Source organism: Bubalus bubalis, chromosome 6 (genome assembly GCF_019923935.1).
Source record: "Bubalus bubalis isolate 160015118507 breed Murrah chromosome 6, NDDB_SH_1, whole genome shotgun sequence".
NCBI lineage: Eukaryota > Metazoa > Chordata > Mammalia > Artiodactyla > Bovidae > Bubalus > Bubalus bubalis.
The window spans coordinates 75,084,577-75,105,980 of record NC_059162.1 but is presented as its reverse complement, the minus strand read 5'-3'; the positions used below and the strand labels follow the sequence as shown (position 1 = coordinate 75,105,980).

Genomic DNA, 21,404 nt, shown 5'->3' with positions numbered 1-21,404 from the left:
TCTTTGAATTTGGAGTATCTTTAGATACTACAAATACATTATCCCTCTTTAGCCTTTATATGGTTATCTTGTACTGGCTCTTAGGTGATACACATTTTTTAATTACCTCTTCCAGATATACTTTCATGAGTCAACCTCATCACCATCATCAATGTAAATTCGAGTAGACTTCTACCAGTGTGTTTTCATTACACCTGATATTTACCTTAGCATAGTCTTTTCACATGGTATTTAATATCTAAATATTACACTGTAAGTTGATCTACTGAGCTCAATTGCTGTGTCTTATTCATTTTATGTCCCTTGCACTTAGCATATTGTTCAGTTTTGTGGCAGATATCAATGAATGGTTTTCCATAAATTAATGAATAACACTTTTTAGAATGTGCATTTTTGGCCCCAAATATGTTTTATTTTCAACAGTTAGGCCTTTCTCTTTTGTATCAGCTCCCTTACAAACACCTAACAATTCCTGTTTGGAGTCAGTAATTTAAATTGCATAATCTTCTCAAACCAGTTTCTGTCAGAGTTAAATTGCTTCCTTCAGTCCAAGAAAAAGAACACTTTAGTACTCAAATATTTTAAAACTCAAAACAATTTTTTGAAATGGGAAATATCATTAGTAAATTAAAGGTAGAATAACCATAATCATTAAGAGTTTTACTTTAATCAACTATTAATTATAGTTGCTGTTTTATACTATATTGAAGAATTTATGATAATTCTTTACCTCATTTTCACTCAAAAGTTTTAATATTTAAAGAATCTTTAAGATGCCTTCATTTCTTTGCCAGCTTATAGACATCATGACTCATATTCAAGAGTTCACTGCTTTGTTTATTAAATTTAGATTACATTGAGATTGTTTGTCTATCTGAAACTTCCAAACCAGTGAAGTACCACTTAAGCTGGAACTTAGCGTTTTCCTCATTTTCACTTTACTCATCTAAGTATACTTTCAAATATATTTATTCAACATACAGTATGTGTAGGGCACTATGTCAGTCACTTTGTTATATACTAAGGTGAAATAAATTGACACCAAGATGAATCAGATGTGACTCCTGCCTTCAGAGACCTCATCATCTAGAAAAGTAAGGAATAGATTATTATGCAAATATATATATATATATTTCTGTATTAACATGTAAATATTAGTAAAGTCTAACAGTTATCAAGCTCTTACTATGTGCCAAATGTAGTTTTACATTTTTACAAGTAATTCACTTTATCAAATCCAAGGTTATTAATTATAAGATACAGCATTACCATTATTATAGTACCATTAAGGGAAAAAACACTGCTTTAAAAATATAACAATCTAGATTGGGAGATGAATCCCAAATATCAAAGATGTTAATACGTGAAAAAGTGAAAGACTTAAAACTGACGACAGGCATTAGAGGTAAAGAACCTATCTGCCAATGCAGGAGACACAAGAGATGTACATTTGATCCCTGGATAAGGAAGATCACCTGGAGGAGGGCATTGCAACCAACTCCAGTATTCTTGCCTGGAGAATCCCTTGGACAGAAGAACCTGGCATGCTATGGTCCAAAGGGTCACAAAGAGTTGGGCATGACTGAAGTGACTTAGCACGCATGCACACACAAAGTAACTCGTTTAATTCTCTCAACAATCCTTCAAGTAAGGTAATGTTATCCCCATTTTACAGATGAGGAAATTGATAGAGTTCAGAGATGTCAGATAACTTTCCCAAGATCATACAGATAGTAAGTAGATAAGTGGGGATTGAATCCACATCAGTCTGATTCCAGTGCCATGCTCTTAACCACTGTACCATAAGTGTCTTGGATCTCTTAATGTAATAGTGTGTTCAGAAATTCCCAAACCTTTTCTTCCTGATGTGGCTTCATTTAAAATTGAAGAAGAATGTAGCCTCTATTAATTCTTGAGATAAGCTGAGAATTTAGTTGAGAAAATAAGACTTGAATTTACAGATTGAAAGAAAAAGAATGTTTTGAAAATAATTTATCTGAATTTTGCATAAAATGGTTATAATATACTAAGGAGTAACTAATACAATTTACCAGTATCAACCAAGATCAATAGGGTTGATTTAAAAAAATATATATATATATATACATATATCTGCAGCTATAACTAACCATGTTGCATGTAGTGCAATGGTCTTAATAGAATGATAGACCCTGGACAAAAAATTAAGTTAACTTTGGCCATGAGTGTAGACATTTTTTTTACTATATATTAAGGGAAAATTAGTAGTTAGTGGAAACTGTCCATTGAAGTTCTCTTTTTTAGATTTTATAAAAGTAAGTAGCAATATTTCTATGGAAAATATTGAAATTCTAGCACTACATGAGATATTGCAAATGAGCTTTGTAAGGAGCCAAAAATGACAAACATATTTATCCCAAATAACAACTAACACAATATATTTTGTAAAAAAAACTGAGTTAAGAAATAATAACCATGTACTATATAAATTATGAATTATGTGTGAGAACAAGCAATAGTTAAATGCACTGTTTGCCAATTGCATAGTCATGGATACCAGAGACTTCATCTGTGGAAATTCAGCACAACAGAATTAGAAATGTTAAACAGAAAAGATCTCATTAAGATAATTCTTTCAGAAATGAATAAGAAATTTCAGTCCCAGATGTTCAAATCTTGAGTAGTCAAGGTGAGATGGACATAGCGAAAAAAATCTAACTGCATTATTTCCAGAAACAAGATACTGGAAAAACCTACATAAAAAATAACCAGATCACTATTGTTTCTTGGGTTTCCCTGGTGGCTCATATGATAAAGAATCTACCTGCAATGCGGGAGACTCAGGTTAAGTCCCTGGGTAAGGAAGATCCCCTGGAGAAGCAACTGGCTATCCATTCCAGTATTCTTGCCTGGGAAATCCCTGGCAGGTTACGGTCCATGGGGTTGCAGATTCAGACATGACTGAGTGACTAACTTGAAACTTGAGAACTAACTAACAGGTGACTAACTTGGAACTAACTTATTAAAAATGACGATTTTTATCTTCATCCCAGACCCATCATATCAGTATTTCGTTGGGCAAAACCCAAGGAGCCGCATTTTAACAAGCACCTCCACCCACCAGTGATTAAAACCATGCTGCATTTGAGAACCATTGCATTACCACTTGACTCGTCCCCATCTAGTACTTTTGGATTCGTGGCAGAAATGAACCACTAGTGGTCATTTTTTTCATTAAATATCAGAGATTAAATGTTTCATTTGCTAGATATTTATGAAGCAGTGTGGGGTACGCAAAAGAAATGTGAGTGCATATATTCAACTGTATTGCATTTCTTGCATGTCTGATAAACAGCTGTTTGACATGATTAAATGGAAGTAATTTGTGGTTGTGGTGAAAGAGAATTGAGGTAATCCTGGTAGCTGAGGGAATAAAAAGGAAGTGGATACTTGAGAAATTATTTCAAAGAAAAAAAAATCGATTGGTTCACTGGCAAATTAAATATTAATGTTAAACCGAAGGGAGAAATATTGAATACTTTGGGTGGCAAATCTGGGTAGCAGAGAATAGGGAGGGACTAATATGGGGATGGAATGTGAAAAAATTCTGAAAAGAATCCAGACTATTCTGTGGAAGGGTGTAGAAGAAAGTGAGACTTTTGTATTGGCCGTTTTATTAGCACATTGGTAAAGATGGTGAATTGAATGTTGCTTCTAAGTTTATATATAGATGGATTTAACCAAATTAAGATCTCATCAATTATTATTTTCTTTTCACAGCAATTGTTCAACTGTCAAGCTCTAAAAAAGCTAAGTATTCCTGACAATGACCTTTCAAATCTGCCAACCACTATCGCTAGTTTAGTAAACCTTAAAGAACTCGACATCAGTAAAAATGGTAAGATCTTCAGTTCATCTCTAAATAACTTGAATTTTTAACTGAAAATTTGCTTTAAATGTTTTCTCTTAGAAAATGATACAACACCTTTTCCTTGTTTATGTTACAACTCTAACTTAATGTTTGTTGAAAAACTAAATCCTGAATTATAAAACTGAAGACAGAAAACTTCTCTCCCTCCTCTTACTAATGTCCCTCACTCACTCAGGCCTTATTTCCCCTTGCATTCAGATATGTGATTTAACCTCTTCAGATTATTTTAGTGACGTTACATTGTATATTTTCCTCATTCTTTGAGGAAAAGTTTTTCCAACATGTTTCAGATATCACCGTCTCAATAGTGAAGTGTGAAGTCGCTCAGTCGTGTTCGACTCTTTGCGACCCCATGGGCTGTAGCCTACCAGACTCCTCTGTCCATGGGATTTTCCAGGCAATAGTCCTAGAGTGGATTGCCATTTCCTTCTCCAGGGGATCTTCCCAACCCAGGGATCGAACATGGGTCTCCTGCATTGTAGACAGACGCTTTACTGTCTGAGCCACCTGCTCAATAAGGCCTACCCATTCACCCTTTTTGGCACTGGGGCATTAGAGAACATCTAATCTCCCTGTCTCTGCTCCTTTTTCTCCCATAGCAGTGACCATCTCCTCAATACATATAATTTACTTATTTTTTATGGTTTTGTCCCCCCTCTCTTGCCCCAAAATATAAACTACATATGTGACAGGAGGGATTTTACTCTGTTTTAGTCACTGATGTATCTCGGATATTTAGAGCAATACCTGGTGAATAATAAGCGCTCAGTAGTATTTGTTATAACTTTGGCCAAACATTGTATCTGGTGATTTGGTTGATATTCGTGTTAATGATGTTTTCTTCTTAATGTTTTTGGGAGTCTCCTGTGTTCTCATATGTTCATTAAATCCTCATTTTCTTCCAAATGAACATGGCCCTCCATTTTATTAGAATAAAGCAAGGATCAGTCAAAAAAGGTTATGTCTAGGCATTATGAGGATATAAAGCAGGACTCCTCTGTCATTAAGCTAGTTGGTTAAACTTTATGTGTGTATGTATGTATTGCTTTGTTAAGTTAAGGCATTATTATTGGGGCCAAAGAAATAGACATGAACAAAGCAGATCCTTGCCTTCATGAAACTTACATTCTAGAACATGCATTTGACATTAAATAAATAGTTAAAAGGAAAGATAGACCCATTTGAAAGCAGAGTTCTAAAGAATAGCAAGGAGCGATAAGAAAGCCTTACTCAGTGATAAATGCAAAGAAAGAGAGGGAAACAATAGAATGGGAAAGACTAGAGATCTCTTCAAGAGAATTAGAGATGCCAAGGGAATATTTCATGCAAAGATGGGCACAATAAAGTTCAGAAATGGTATGAACCTAACAGATGCAGAAGGTATTAAGAAGAGGTGGCAAGAATACACAGAAGAACTGTACAAAAAAAGATCTTCATGATCCAGATAACCACAGTGGTGTGATAACCAACCTAGAGCCAGATATCCTGGAATACGAGGTCAAGTGGGCCTTAGGAAGCATCACGACGAACAAAGCTAGTGGAGGTGATGGAATTCCAGTTGACCTATTTCAAATTCTAAAAGATGATGCTGTGAAAGTGCTGCACTCAATATGCCAGCAAATTTGGAAAACTCAGCTATGACCACAGGACTGGAAAAGGGCAGTTTTCATTCCAATTCCAAAGAAAGGCAATGCCACAGAATGCTCAAACTACTGCACAGTTGCACTCATCTCACATGCTAGTAAAGTATTGCTCAAAATTCTCCAAGCCAGGCTTCAATATTGTGTGAACTGTGAACTTGCAGATGTTCAAGCTGGATTTAGAAAAGGCAGAGGAACCAGAGATCAAATTGCCAACATCCTTTGTATCATAGAAAAAGCAAGAGAGTTCCAGAAAAACACCTTCTTCTGCTTTATTGACTATGCCAACGCCTTTGACTGTGTGAATCACTACAAACTGTGGAAAATTCTGAAAGAGATGGGAATACCAGACCAGCTGACCTGCCTCCTGAGAAGTCTGTATGCAGGTCAGGAAGCAACAATTAGAACTGGTCATGGAACAGTAGACTGTTCCAAATAGGGAAAGGAGTATGCTAAGGCTGTATATTGTTTTACCCTGCTTATTTAACTTACAGGCAGAGTACATCATGAGAAATGCTGGTGTGGATGAAGCACAAGCTGGAATCAAGATTGCCAGGAGAAATATCAATAACCTCAGATATGCAGATGACACTGCTCTTACGGCAGAAAGCAAAGGACTAAAGAGCCTCTTGATGAAAGTGAAAGATGAGAGTGAAAAAGCTGGCTTAAAACTCAACATTCAGAAAAGATCATGGCATCTGGTCCCATCACTTCATGGCAAATAGATGGTGAAACAATGGAAACAGTGGCAGATTTTATTTTGGGGGGGCTCCAAAATCACTGCAGATGGTGACTGCAGCCATGAAATTAAAAGACACTTGCTCCTTGGAAGAATAGTTATGACCAACCTAGACAACATATGAAAAAGCAGAGACATTACTTTGCCAACAAAGGTCCATTTAGTCAAAGTTATGGTTTTTCCAGTAGTCATGTATGGATGTGAGAGTTGAACTATAAAGAAAGCTGAGTGCCGAAAAATTGATGCATTTGAAATGTGTTGTTGGAGAAGACTCTTGAGAGTCCCTTGGACTGCAAGCAGATCCAACCAGTCCATCCTAAAGGAAGTCAGCCCTGAATATTCATTGGAAGGACTGATGCTGAAGCTGAAACTCCAATACTTTGGCCACCTGATGCGAAGAGCTGACTCATTGGAAAATACCCTGATGCTGGGAAAGATTGAAGGCAGTAGGAGAAGAGGATAACAGAGGATGAGATGATTGGATGGCATCACTGACTCAATGGGCATGAGTTTGAGTAAACTCCAGGAGTTGGTGATGGACACGGAGACCTGTTGTGCTGCATTCCATGGGGTCGCAAAGAGTCAGACACGACTGAGCAACTAAACTGAACTGAACTGAAATAATTATCAGTGATTAAGTAAAAATTGAGTTAAAGATACATTGAAAGTGAAGAACATGCATATTAGTAGGACATAATCCAGTCAGTGTAGTTAGATAAAGTTACCCTAAGAAATAATAACTAAATCCAGCCATGACAGATAATAGTTGTTATTCAGTGGGTATAAAGTTTCATTTGTGCTGGGTGAATAACTTCTAGAGATTCACCATCCTACATTGTGCCCATAGGTAAAATCACAGTATTGTGCACTTCAGAATAATGGGTGTTATCCCAATGTCCTTCCTGATTTGATTTTCTTAATAGTCTTTATGAGTAACTGACATAGTGTATTTTAACTTGTTTATGTATTATTATCTGTGCTGTCCTTAGTCACTCAGTCATGTCTGATTCTCTACCACCCCATGGACTATAGCCTGCTATGCTCCTTTGTCCATGGGGATTTTCCAAGCAAGAATACTGGAGTGGGTTGGTTGCCATGCCCTCCTCCATGGGATCTTCCAAAGCCAGGGATTGAACCCAGTTTTCCCGCATGGCAGATGGATTCTTTACTGTCTTTGCCACAGGGAAGCCCAAGAATACTGGAGTGGGTAGCCTATCCCTTCTCTAGCAGATCTTCTTGACCAGTGAATTGAACTGGGGTCTCCTGCATTGCAGGTGGATTCTTTACCAGTTGAGCTACCAGAGAAGCCCTATATATTTTTGAGATCCCCCTAACTAAAAAGTTCAGTGATGTTCTAACTTTTTATCATTGTCTTGGTCACTGATACATCTCTATTGCATAAAACAATACATGGCACATTATAGGAGTTCAGTACAATTTATTTGATGAATTCATAAATGAATGGTCCTTCTGGACATGGAACACTTGTTGAAATATGCCAGTTTAAGTAACTAACAGTCTTCAAGACTATGAGAGTCATAGAAAAGTTTACATTCTCACTGGGGAGAGAAGACTAACATAAAAATAAGGAATATTGTAAAGCATTATATTGGGTTGGCCAAAATTTTGTTTGGGTTTTTCTGTAAGATGCTATGGAAAAATCTGAACCAATTTTTTGATGAGCCCAATACAATGAAGCAATTAATTATATGGCATGTGTGTGTGAGCTCCAGGTTTCCCACATGGCACTAGTGGTAAGGAACTAGTGGTAGAGGGGTTCAGGATGAGGAACACATGTACACCCGTGGCGGATGCATGTTGATGTATGGCAAAACCAATACAATATTGTAAGGTAAAAAAATAATAATAAGAAGAAGAACTTGTCTGCCAATTTAGGTGACCAAAGAGACATGGGTTCTAACCTTGGGTGGGAAAGATCCCCTAGAAGATTGCATGATAACCCACTCCAGTATTCTTGCTTGGAGAATCCCAGGAACAGAGGAGCCTGGTACAGTCCATAGGGTCACAAAGAGTCAGACATGACTGAGGTGAAGTTGCTTCAGTTATGTCCAACTCTTTGCGACCCTATGGACTATAATCCCACCAAACTCCTCTGTCTCTGGGATTCTCCAGGCAAGAATACTGGAGTGGGTTTCCATACCTCCTTCAGGGTATCTTCCCAACCCAGAAATCCAGCCCACCTCTCCTGCACCGCAGGAAGATTCTTTACTGCTGAAGGCCACCGGGGAAGCCCTAACTATATGGCACAAATTACAATTGTAAATTCTTAGAGAATAAGAAGATTAATGGAGACTGATTTATGATTAGGGAAGCGTTAAGATAAAGAATATAGCTTGAGGAATTCCTTGAAGCACAGTAACATATGAATAAAGGAGAGCATTTCATTTGAAGGAAACAATGGAGTATAAATGGACACACATATTTCTATACCAACTGGACTTACCACTTAGAGGGGTTTCAGGAAGACAGTCCTGAAAGGATCATTTTCCAACTTAGTGAACAGCAATTAGATTTAGGCCAATTCAAAGATGATGTGAGGTCTACCTTCATTCTTTTAAAAATAGACTTACAGCCCAAATATTTTTATGGATCGATATTTCTTTACTAACAATACTATTTATATGTTTATATACATTCACACATGAAATTCTGTTTTCAAATTACAATTTCTGAGATATATTTTATAACCAAATATAACAATCCCTTTGTCTTCAGGCAGGTCAGGTTTGACTAGATAGTTTGAATAAATAAAAATCTATCTTATTCTTAAAGAGAATCAGAAGAAAATTCATCACCAAATACAGACATGAAACTTCTAAGAAATACGACATTTTTATGAGCACTGTAATCATCTCCTAGCAGTTTTCTTGCATCACAAAATTTTTGTTGCCAGGATGTAAACTGCAAGTTATAGTTTTGCTCAGAAATAAGTCTGTGAACATAATTAGAAGTCCTAGTAAGTAGAATTTAGGAACTTTTAGCTATGCTTATGATGGTTATATTGTGGAAATATTTATGCAAAAAGCCAAGCAAAGCATGGCAAATCATCCTGCAAGGTTAGTACAGTACAAAAGGTTTGATGAGCATGATGATATACCAGCCATTGCTAGAAATGACACAAACGGTAAAAGATTTCAACACATTAATCCTTTCACAAAATTATACCTAAAAAGCTGTCATTGAATTTCGTGGCAGAGACCTAGACAGTTACTTAAGGAGCATAACGTATCCTTTGGGAGTCTCTCAAGTGAAAAAAGAGCAGATAGAAGAAAATAAGTGCAGTGTTAGCATCACAGTTTGACAAGGTTGGAATTGTCCTGGTGGAAAAGAGTCAAGACATGAGAGAATATAATCAGTATTGGTATTGAGGGACTGAAAATGAATGTTTATTTTGAGCCAAGGACTCATTCAAGTGCTAGTCAGTCTTGATAAATATTTGCCTTAATTGTGTTGGAATTTGATGAGTGACCCCTTATGAGGAAATTAATTCACTTGGAGATGGAGGTGAAATCTGATCTTGGTTGTCCCTGTGACTCCAATTTTTACTTTTTGGGTCTAATTCTTTCACCTGTTATCCAAATGCACTGTTTTTCTTTCCACAATTTAAAAATACTATTTTATATTAAAACCTTTAGATAAGCAAACTGTTGTGCAGAGGAATGGATCTAGAAATTTTGTGTGAGTAACTATCACTACCTCTCTAACCATACCTCCAACCAACCCATCTCCCTTCCATTGCATTCCCAGGTAATGCCAAACTGTCATTTTCAAATGCATCAGGCTGGTTACTGTGACAAAACAAATGATACTATTTCTCTCCCCAAAATATTCCTTCCTCTCACTGTTGTCCCCAGCAACCAGAGTCCTTTTCACCTTTAAAAAGGCATCTCTGATGTCATTTATTCTGAGAAACATTGTAGATGAAGAGAATTAATTGCTCCTTTCTCTGTTATATGTTTATACATCTTAAGTGTTTTTGCTATGAACATATCTCACTTTGTAATTTGATTTCTGTTTATCCTTATGTATTGACTAGATTGTAAAACCCTTGAAATCAGGGAGTATCTCGTTCATTGCTCTATTTGGAATAACTAACCCAATACCCATAAATGGCAGGTGCTCCATAAACGTTTGGGAGATGAATAAACTCTATCCTTTAGCATTCTGCAAAATACATAACATGTATTTATATTATATTACATGAGGGACCCTACAAAGGATAGCATCCCCACCTATTATACTGGGATGTGTTAAATATTGCAACTGAGTGCTGAAAAATAGGAATGATACTGCAATAAATGCTGCTGCTGCTGCTAAGTCACTTCAGTCGTGTCCGACTCTGTGCGACCCCATAGACAGCAGCCCACCAAGCTCCCCTGTCCCTGGGATTCTCCAGGCAAGAACACTGGAGTGGGTTGCCATTTCCTTCTCCAATGCATGAAAGTGAAAAGTGAAAGTGAAGTCGCTCTGTCGTGTCCAACTCTTAGCGACCCCATGGACTGCAGCCTACCAGGCTCCTCTGTGCATGGGATTTTCCAGGCAAGAGTACTGGAGTAGGTTGCCATTGCCTTCTCCGACAATAAATGATGAGAAAGCCCTAAAATCAGCTCCAAACTGCCATATAGTAATATATTTGGTAGTCCTGTTCATAGGATAATGACTGCTTCACATTAAACTTTGACCTCTCCCTTGAGCTTCAGACTGGTTTAGCCAACTACAGGCTGGGCATAGCTAAAATATGTTCCACAAACACCTCCAAACATAATGTGTTTAAAACCAAATTAAGTATCCACCCCAGTCTGTTTTTCCTCCATTGTATCTAGCTCTGTTAATGTTAACTATTATCCACATAGACATGCAATGCAAAAATCCATCCTTTTCTTAACTCCAGTATACATAGAATCATCAAATCCTGCCCATTACATCCCAGGGAAAGTGAAAGTCTCTCAGTCACGTCTGACTCTTTGTGACCCCATGGACTAGTCCATGGAATTCTCCAGGCCAAAATACTGAAATGGGTAGCCTATCCCTTCTCCAGCGCATCTTCCCAACCCAGGAATCGAGCTGGAGCCTCCTGCATTGCAGGGGGATTCTTTACCAACTGAGCTAACAGGGAAGCCCCACACAGGCATACAATGAGAAAATCCATCCTTTCCTTAACTCCAATATACATTAAATCACTAAATCCTGCCCATTTTACATCTTAAATGTATGTCAAATCTGTTTCTTTCTCACAATTCCCACTCTTACCATCTTAACTTAATGGCTTGTCTGTTTCTAAGACCACTTGGTATAGTCTCTTAATTGCCCCCCTCCCCATTATCTTGATGAAGGTGAAAGAAGAGAGTGAAAAAACTGGCTTGAAACTCAGTATTCAAAAACTAAGATCATGGCTTCCAGTCCCATTGTTAGTTGCTCAGCCATATCCCACTCTTTGTGACCCCATGGACTGGGGCCCACTAGCCTCTTCTGTCCATGAGATTTCCCTGACAAGAATACAGGAATGGGTTGCAAATTCCTTCTCATGAGATCTTCCCGACCCAGGGGTTAAAGCTAGGTCTTCCACATTGCAGGCATATTCTTTACCACCTGTGCCATGAAGGAAGGTTAAGTTCAGTTCAGTTCAGTTCAGTCACTCAGTGTGTCCAGCTCTTTGCAACCCCATGAACTGCAGCTCACCAGGCCTCCCTGTCCATCACCAACTCCCGGAGCCTACCCAAACTCATGTCCATTGAGTTGGTGATGCCATCCAACCATCTCATCCTCTGTGGTCCCCTTCTCCTCCTGCCCTCAATCTTTCCCAGCACCAGGGTCTTTTCAAATGAGTCAGCTCTTCGCATCAGGTGGCCAAAGTATTGGAGTTTCAGCTTCAACATCAGTCCTTCCAATGAACATCCAGGACAGATCTCCTTTAGGAAGGACTGGTTGGATCTCCTTGCATTCCAAGGGACTCTCAAGAGTCTTCTCCAACACCACAGTTCAAAAGCATCAATTCTTTGATGCTCAGCTTTCTTTGCAGTCCAACTCTCACATCCATACATGATTACTGGAAAAACCATAGCTTTGACTAGGCGGACCTTTGTTGGCAAAGTAATGTCTCTGCTTTTTAATATGCTGTCTAGGTTGGTCATAACTTTCCTTCCAAGGAGTAAATGTCTTTTAATTTCATGGCTGCAATCACCATCTGCAGTGATTTTGAAGCCCCAAAAAATAAAGTCAGCCACTGTATCCACTGTTTTCCTATCTATTTACCATGAAGTGATGGGACTGGATGCCATGATCTTAGTTTTCTGAATGTTGAGCTTTAAGCCAACTTTTTCACTCTCCTCTTTCACTTTTATCTAGAGGCTCTTTAGTTCTTCTTCACTTTCTGCCATAAGGGTGGTGTCATCTGCATATCTGAGGTTATTGATATTTCTCCCAGCAATCTTGATTCCAGCTTGTGCTTCCTCTAGCCCAGATTTTCTCATGATGTACTCTGCATATAAGTTAAATAAGCAGGGTGACAATATACAGCCTTGACATACTCCTTTCCCTATTTGGAACCAGCCTGTTGTTCCATGTCCAGTTCTAACTGTTGCTTCCTGACCTGTATACAGGTCTTACTTCATGGTAAATAGAAGGGGAAAAAGAAGAAGGTGTGACAGATTTTATTTTCGTGGGCTCCAAAATCACTGTGGATGGTGACTACAGTCATGAAATTAAAAGACAGTTGCTCATTGGAAGAAAATCTATAACAAACCCAGACAGCATATTAAAAAGCAGAGACATCACTTTGCCAACAAAGGTCCATATAATCAAAACTAGGATTTTTCCAGTAGTCGTGTATGGGTGTGAGAGTTGGACCATAAAGAAGACTGAGCATCAAAGAATTGATTCTTTTGAATTGTAGTGCTAGAGAAGACTCTTGAGAGTCCCTTCAACTGCAAGATCAAATCCTAAAGGGTTAAAATCAGTCAGTCCTAAAGGAAGTCAATGTTGAATTGAAAGGATTATTGCTGAAGCTGAACTTTTAGTACTTTGCCCGCCTGATGCAAAGAGCCAGCTCATTGGAAAAGACCCTGATACTGTGTAAGACTGAAGGCAAAGGAGAAGGGGACAACAGAAGATGAGATGGTTAGGTAACATCACTGACTCAATAGACATGAACTTGAGCAAACTCCAGGAGATAGTGGAGAATATCGGAGTTTTGCTTTCTGCAGTCCATGGGGTTGCAAAGAGTCAAACACAACTTAGCTACCCCATTGTTGGCACCCCATTGTTGCTGCCAGCATCCCCAAACCTGTTCTTCATTAAGTAGCTTCATCACTTTCTAAGTTGCAAATATGACTAGGTTACTCTCCTACTTAAGATGCTTCAGTTGACCTAGGATAGAGTGTAGGCTCCCTAACAGCATTAAAGTGAAATGAAAGTGTCAATTCCTTAGTCATGTCTGACTCTTTGTGACCCCATGGGATGTAGCCCACCAGGCTCCTCTGTCCATGGGATTCTCCAGGCAACAATACTGGAGTGCATTGCCATTCCCTTTTCCAGGGGATCTTCCTGACCCAGAGAACCCAGGTCTTCTGGATTGCAGGCAAATGCTTTACCATCTTAGCCACCAGGGAAGTCCAGCAGCATTAAAAGTCTCCACAATTGACCACCTACATTTACCATTCCATCTGCTCATCTCACCAAAGATGATTTGTATTTTTTTAACTTTATGGTTTAGATGTTGAAGAGTCACTTCAAATGTTTAATGCTGTTGTACTATCTCCGTGACTCTATCTGTATAATTTCCTCTGCCTGACTTACCTTTCATACCTCTTTTCACCTGGTTCAATCTTCGTTATCATTCAAAACTCATTTTATTATTAAAAACTGTTGATAGTTATATTAAAATATTTATGTAGCTTTTAATTTTTTAATGATTAAATGCTTTAAGCATGAAAGAAATAGTATGGATAGCAGTTTGCCCATCGTGAAAGTGTTACCATTTATTAAAAACATAACAATCCAGCTTTTTTAATGAATAAAATATTACTGAACCTTATAAATTCTCATCTCCTTCCTTTTTCCTTCCTCTGTGTTAATGTATTTAAAATTTCGATGAAGTGCTAACACATTGTGTATGTATTCTTTAAGTTTTCATTCTACATTATGTTTCTGAAATTTGTCCTTAAGGATCAGTGTGAATCTAATTGTATCAGCAGAGTACAGAAGTCCCCCACTACTCCATTTCCTTGCTAATACTTGTAGCTATTCATGATAATTTAAATGTTGGCCAATCAGATGGATATATAAGGATAGCTCAGTATTTTAATTTGTATTCCATTAATCACCACTGAGGTTGGCACTTTTTCATTTGTTTTTATTAGCAAGCATAGAGTATCTTTCTCTACAAGCTGACATTTTTGGTCCATTTTTATTTTGGATCATTTGTCTGTTAAGTTTTAGGTGATTTGAAAGACTTATATACTGTGAACACTAATGCTTTGTTGGTTAAATGGGTTACAAATGTCATCTCCCAATTTGTGGTTTGTCTTTTCACTTTGCTTGGGGTGCCATTTGTCATAGAGAGTTGTCAATGGTAATGTACTAAAATTTACCATTGTTCTCTTTTGGGGCTGCATTTTTACAGTTAATCTAGGAAACTCTTTTGTATGCTAATATCATAAACTATTCGTCTATATTTTCTTCCAAAATTGTTAGTTTTTCTTTTCACATTTATGCCCTCAACTCATTTGCAACTTACCTTTTGTACTATATATTATCAAAATCTATATTTCCATATAAATAAATGATTATTCTACCAATTATTAATCTCATTTTCTTGCTAATTTATAGTTATAGTTATATCCCTTTTACATATAAAAGACATTTTTTTTCCAAACTTTACTTTTTGCTCCATCAGCTTACTTGCCTATTCTTATACCAATATCACATCGTTCTAATCATTCTAACTTAATGTTAAGTTTTAATATTTAATAATATTCTTTTTAAAGTATTATTATTAAATAATAAATGTATTATTAAATACTCTTTATTTTTTTAATTAATTTATTTATTTTAATTGGAGGCTAATAACTTTACAATATTGTAGTGGTTTTTGCCAAACACTGACATGAATCAGCCACGGGTCCACATGTGTTCCCCATCTAGAACCCCCCTCCCACCCCCCTCCTCATCCCATCCCCCAGGGTCATCCCAGTGCACCAGCCCTGAGCACCCTGTCTCATGCATCAAACCTGGACCAGCAATCCACTTGACATATGATAATATACATGTTTCAACGCTACCCTCTGAAATCATCCCACCCTCACCTTCTCCCACAGAGTCCAAAAGACTGTTCTTTACATCTGTGTCTCTTTTGCTGTCTCGCATATAGGGTCATCGTTACCATCTTTCTAAATTCCATATATATGGGTTGCTGCTAAGTCACTTCAGTCGTGTCCGACTCTGTGCGACCCTATAGAGGGCAGCCCACCAGGCTCCCCCGTCCCCGTGATTCTCCAGGCAAGAACAATGGAGTGGGTTGCCATTTCCTTCTCCAATGCATGACAGTGAAAAGTGAAAGTGAAGTCGCTCAGTCCTGTCCGACTCTAGCGACCCCATGGACTGCAGCCTACCAGGCTCCTCCGTCCATGGGATTCTCCAGGCAAGAGTACTGGAGTGGGGTGCCACTGCCTTCTCCATATATGGGTTAGTATACTGTATTTGGAGAAGGCAATGGCACCCCACTCCAGTACTCTTGCCTAGAAAATCCCATGGATGGAGGAGCCTGGTAGGCTGCAGTCCATGGGGTCGCTAGAGTCGGACAGGACTGAGCGACTTCACTTTCACTTTTCACTGTCATGCATTGGAGAAGGTAATGGCAACCCACTCCAGTGTTCTTGCCTGGAGAATCACGGGGACCGCGGAGCCTGGTGGGCTGCCGTCTATGGGGTCGCACAGAGTCGGACACGACTGAAGCAACTTAGCAGCAGCAGCATACTGTATTGGTGTTTTTCTTTCTGACTTACTTCACTCTGTATAATAGGCTGCAGTTTCATCCACCTCATTAGAACTGATTCAAATGCACTTTTTTAAATGGCTGAATAATATTCCATTGTGTTTATGTACCACAGCTTTCTTATCCATTCATCTGCCAATGAACATCTAGGTTGCTTCCATGTCCTGGCTATTGTAAACAGTGCTGTGATGAATATTGAGGTACATGTGTCTCTTTCAATTCTGGTTTCCTCAATGTGTATGCCCAGCAGTGGGATTGCTGGGTCATATGGCAGTTCTATTTCCAGTTTTTTAAGGAATCTCCACACTGTTCTCCATAATGGCTGTACTAGTTTGCATTCCCACCAACAGTGCAAGAGGGTTTTAAAGTGTGTCTCACTGTTTTTGGTACTCAAGTCTTTATATAAATTTCAGGTTAACTTGTTGAGGTTCACAAAAAATCTATTGGAATTTTTTAATTGGTTTGAACTTAAAGATTAATTTGAGATAACTGCCTATGTTCTCCTCTAAGAGTTTTATAGTTTCTGGTCTTATGTTTAGATCTTTAATCCATTTTGAGTTTATTTTTGTGTATGGTGTTAGAAAGTGTCCTAGTTTCATTCTTTTACAAGTGGTTTACCAGTTTTTCCAGCACCACTTGTTAAAGAGATTGTCTATTCTCCATTGTATATTCTTGTCTCCTTTGTCAAAGATAAGGTGTCCATAGGTGGGTGGGTTTATCTCTGGGCTTTCTATTTTGTTCCATGGAGCTATATTTCTGTCTTTGTGCCAGTACCACACTGTCTTGATGACTGTGGCTTTGTAGTAGAGCCTGAAGTCAGGTGGGAATGCAAAAGTACAGCCACTATGGAGAACAGTGTGGAGATTCCTTAAAAAACTGGAAATAGAACTGCCATATGACCCAGCAATCCCCCTGTTTGGCATACACACTGAGGAAACCAGAATTGAAAGAGACACATGTACCCCAATGTTCATCGCAGCACTGTTTATAATAGCCAGGGCATGGAAGCAACCTAGATGTCCATCGGCAGATGAATGGGTAAGAAAACTGTGGTACATATACACAATGGAGTATTACTCAGCCATTAAAAGAATACATTTGAATCAGTTCTAATGAGGTGGATGAAACTGGAGCCTATTATACAGAGTGAAGTAAGCCAGAAAGAAAAACACCAATACAGTATACTAATGCATATATATGGAATTTATAAAGATGGGAACGACAACCCTGTATGCGTGACAGCAAAAGAGACACAGATGTATAGAACAGTCTTTTGGACTCTGTGGGACAGGGAGGGGGTGGTGATTTGGGAGAATGGCATTAAAACATGTATAATATCATATAAGAAATGAATCGCCAGTCCAGGCTTGATGCAAGATACAGGAAGCTTGGGGCTGGTGCACTGGGATGACCCAGAGGGATGGTATGGGGAGGGAGGTGAGAGGGGTGTTCAGGATGGGGAACATGTGTACACCTGTGGTGGATACATGTTGATGTATGGCAAAACCAATACAATATTGTAAAGCAAAAAAAAAAAAAAGATTAATTTGAGATAACTGATATCTTTATAATAGTAAGTACTGTAGTCCATGAACATGATATTCACCTTTATTTAGATCTTATTTTCTCTTTCAATTAAGTTTTGTTATTTCTTTCAAGAAAGATCTGCACTTTTCATTAGAGTTATCTCTAAGTAGCTGAGGTTGTTAGTTTTATGAACTGTATTCCTTTTATTTTATTTTATTTTATTTTTTTCTGGCTTCACTATGCAGCATGCAGGATCTTAATTCCCCAACCAGAGATCAAATCCATGTCGCATGCAGTGGAAGCACAGAGTGCTAACCACTGGACCAGGGAACTCCTGTATTCCTTTTTAAAATTTTAAATGTTTCAATTGATGCTATGTATAAACACATTGCTCATTTTGATATCTCAATCTTACATTCAGTCATGGTGCTGAATATATATAACCAGTAGACCCTTTTGAATTATTTGCATGTAAAATCATATTATCTGCATACAGCAATTGTATTTTTCTTTCTATTCTTACACCTTTATATCTTCGTGAGCTACTTTTTTATAAGATATAATTTTCTGAAAAATAATCTATTCCATCACCCAGATGTTAAATTTTATTGTAAAAGATTGTCCACAAGCTTCTTTAAGGTGTTTTAGAAATCTCTACCATATCTGTGGCTGTTTCTTTGTATTCTTAATGTTGTTTAATTATTCCATCTATCTTGTACATTTTTATCTTCCATACTGCCAGAGATTTTTCTACTTTAGTAATCTTTCTAGTAATACTTTTGACTTACTAGTCTCAATATTGTTTGGCTGGGTGGTTGTCTTTTTCTCTAATCATTAGTTTCTACTTTACTTTATACTGCAGCTTTTTCATTATGCCCCTCTTTACTTTTTTAGTTTATGTATTGGTTTTTAGTATTCCAATATACTTGCAACTTTTTTAGCCATATTATTTTTACTGAAGCATGTTGCAGATTACATACTCTGCATAATTTTTCTTTATTCATTAACTTTCACATAGTGGCCTAGGATATGGTCAATGTTTAAAATATGTTCGTTGTTTGTGAGAAAAATGTATATTCTCAGATCATTGACTATAGGGATCATCTAATAACACACTTTGTTCTTCACAGTATTGTAGGCTTTTCTAGGACAAATACAATATCTTAGTGATTTCTATATGCCTGGACATCGAGAGCACCCAATGTTTAAAACATTTACCTACATGAAACATTGAACACACCTAATGAACTAGAATAAAATTAATTGGAAATGAGATTTTAACCTGTTGTGTTCAATAAAAATTCTATTCTTTTTTTAAAAAAAGTAAATACTTTAACCTCTATATTCCTTGAGGAGAAAGAGAGAGAAATGTAAATAAATATTCATTCTGTGTGTAAATCACTCTTCCTCTCGAAGGAAATTCCCCAAAATTATATACAGCAATCCATGGGTAAATGTGTTGACTTTCCATGCCAATGGATCTTTTATCTTTTCTTCCTCAGATCTTAATCCAACAGTAAAATTAAAATCCTAGTCCATCAGAGATAAATGCATTGTATGATAGAGCGGTGTTTGAATGGATAGTCTATGCCTGTTGGCAGAGCTGATACATGGTCATAATGGAGTAAATTGTTTTATATAATAAAGCAGGATAATGAATGATAAGGTTTAATTAGGCAGTGATTCAGTTTTAAGTCTGATTGTTGATTTGTCATAGCTTCACAGAGACTGTGGCACTCTAATTTAAGGACGTTAATGAAAATGATTTAATGTGAAAACTCTTCCTAATACTGCAGCAATTAAGTGATTTTTCTCTCATCCTCTCAAACTTATTTCTATACAAAAATGGATTTGAACGGCATCATAGTGGGAAAAATCACTGTTGTTAGTTATAATGAAAGGCAATCAGAGTTGAAGGCATTATTATGTGTTTTACTGACTTGCCAATTATTCCACCCCTTCCCCAAAAAATGCGTGCAAAACACTGAAGACAGCAATATCCTCAGTTTTCAGTGAAGAGGAAGAGTTTCTCTCAAACACACTAGGGAAAGAAAATATGAGGAACCAGTTAAAGGATGAAAATCTTTAAAATTTTGAGCCTATTAACAGAAGAATAGAGACTCTGGTTATACGTATATATTCTCAAGGAAATCTATTTTGGAATGACTTATGTGAGTTGGGGATAAAATATTACCATGCAGTTGTAAATTAGCAGTAAATAAGGCAATGGCAACCCACTCCAGTACTCTTGCCTGGAAAATCCCATGGTTGGAGGAGCCTGGTAGGCTCCAATCCATGGGGTCGCTAAGAGTCGGGCACGACTGAGCGACTTCACTTTCACTTTTCACCTTCATGCATTGGAGAAGGAAATGGCAACCCACTCCAGTGTTCTTGCCTGGAGAATCCCAGGGACGGTGGAGCCTGGTGGGCTGCAGTCAATGGGGTCCCACAGAGTCGGACACGACTGAAGCGACTTAGCAGCAGCAGCAGCAGCATGCTCTTTGATATTTGGCAAATCATTAGGCCATTTGTTTAGAGTAAAGCTTATTATTTTGTTCTCTTAAATACCTCACACTCAACACTTGATGTGCTATTTATCTAAAAATCATTAGCACTTCCATCACTGTAGGACTACTTTCCTTTCTTTAGCATCTACTTCTGCCCAAGATTATAGCGTTTAAATAGAGGACTGACTCCTCTATTTCCATTAAAGAGTATGATGGCAACAAAAGCCACGTCTGTTCTCCTGCCACCTTCTTAGCTGGATGCCAGGATTTTTAACTCTTTCTAATGTCTTCATCAGGAAATAAAGTCAACAAATAATTTTTCTGTGTGTTACCATGTAAGTACCAACATTTACTCCATGGGGGTAGAAATTCTAATCTGGTGAAGTGAAGTCGCTCAGTCGTGTCTGACTCTTTGCAACCCCATGGACTGTAGCCTACCAGGCTCCTCTGTCCATGGGATTTTCCAGGCAATAGTACTGAAGTGGATTGCCATTTCCTTCTCCAGGGGATCTTCCCAACCCAGGGATTGAACCTGGGTCTCCCGCATTGTAGACAGACGCTTTATCTAATCTGGTAATAGATCTAAATACTAGGGGAAAAGGAACTGGTTTCACCTCGTCATCCTTTTGAAGGTGGTGTTCACTTAGACCAATACATTTTCCTGGAGTCAGCAAAGTCTTTTATGGGCTGATTGATTAACCTGGCTTCTGGCTTCTTTGCGTGTCTCTGTAATTCCTGGAAATTGTGAAACAACCAAATTGAACTGGTAATGGAACTTCGTAAGCATTCTCTCTATTAGGCCACACTCTCTCTCAGCTTCAGTATAAACTCCTTGAAAATAAAAGCTGCTGTACTTTACACTATTTCTAGATCCACAATAGCCACTATCAAAGAGCAGGCATAGTAAATATTCAGTAAAGTGGTTAATTGTTAATGAAAGAAAAAAAATCATTTGTCATATATGAAGTAAGATTATTAAATAGGTTCATTTCACACAATGTGAGTTCAGTCACTCAGTCATGTCCAACTTTGCAACTCTGTGAGCTGTAGCCCGCTAGGCTCCTCTGTC

General features: G+C 37.9%; 1 protein-coding gene across 7 annotated transcripts in view; it reads left to right on the top strand.

Annotated features, from left to right (window-relative positions):
- Window positions 1-21,404, top strand: part of LRRC7 (leucine rich repeat containing 7) — a 609,335-nt gene that overhangs the window by 249,328 nt on the left and 338,603 nt on the right. For all 7 annotated transcript variants that reach the window (XM_025288475.3, XM_006077621.4, XM_045166132.1 and 4 more), the window contains exon 4: window positions 3,760-3,877. In XM_025288475.3, the coding sequence (XP_025144260.3) occupies window positions 3,760-3,877 (118 nt within the window). The remainder of the gene's footprint in view (window positions 1-3,759; window positions 3,878-21,404) is intronic.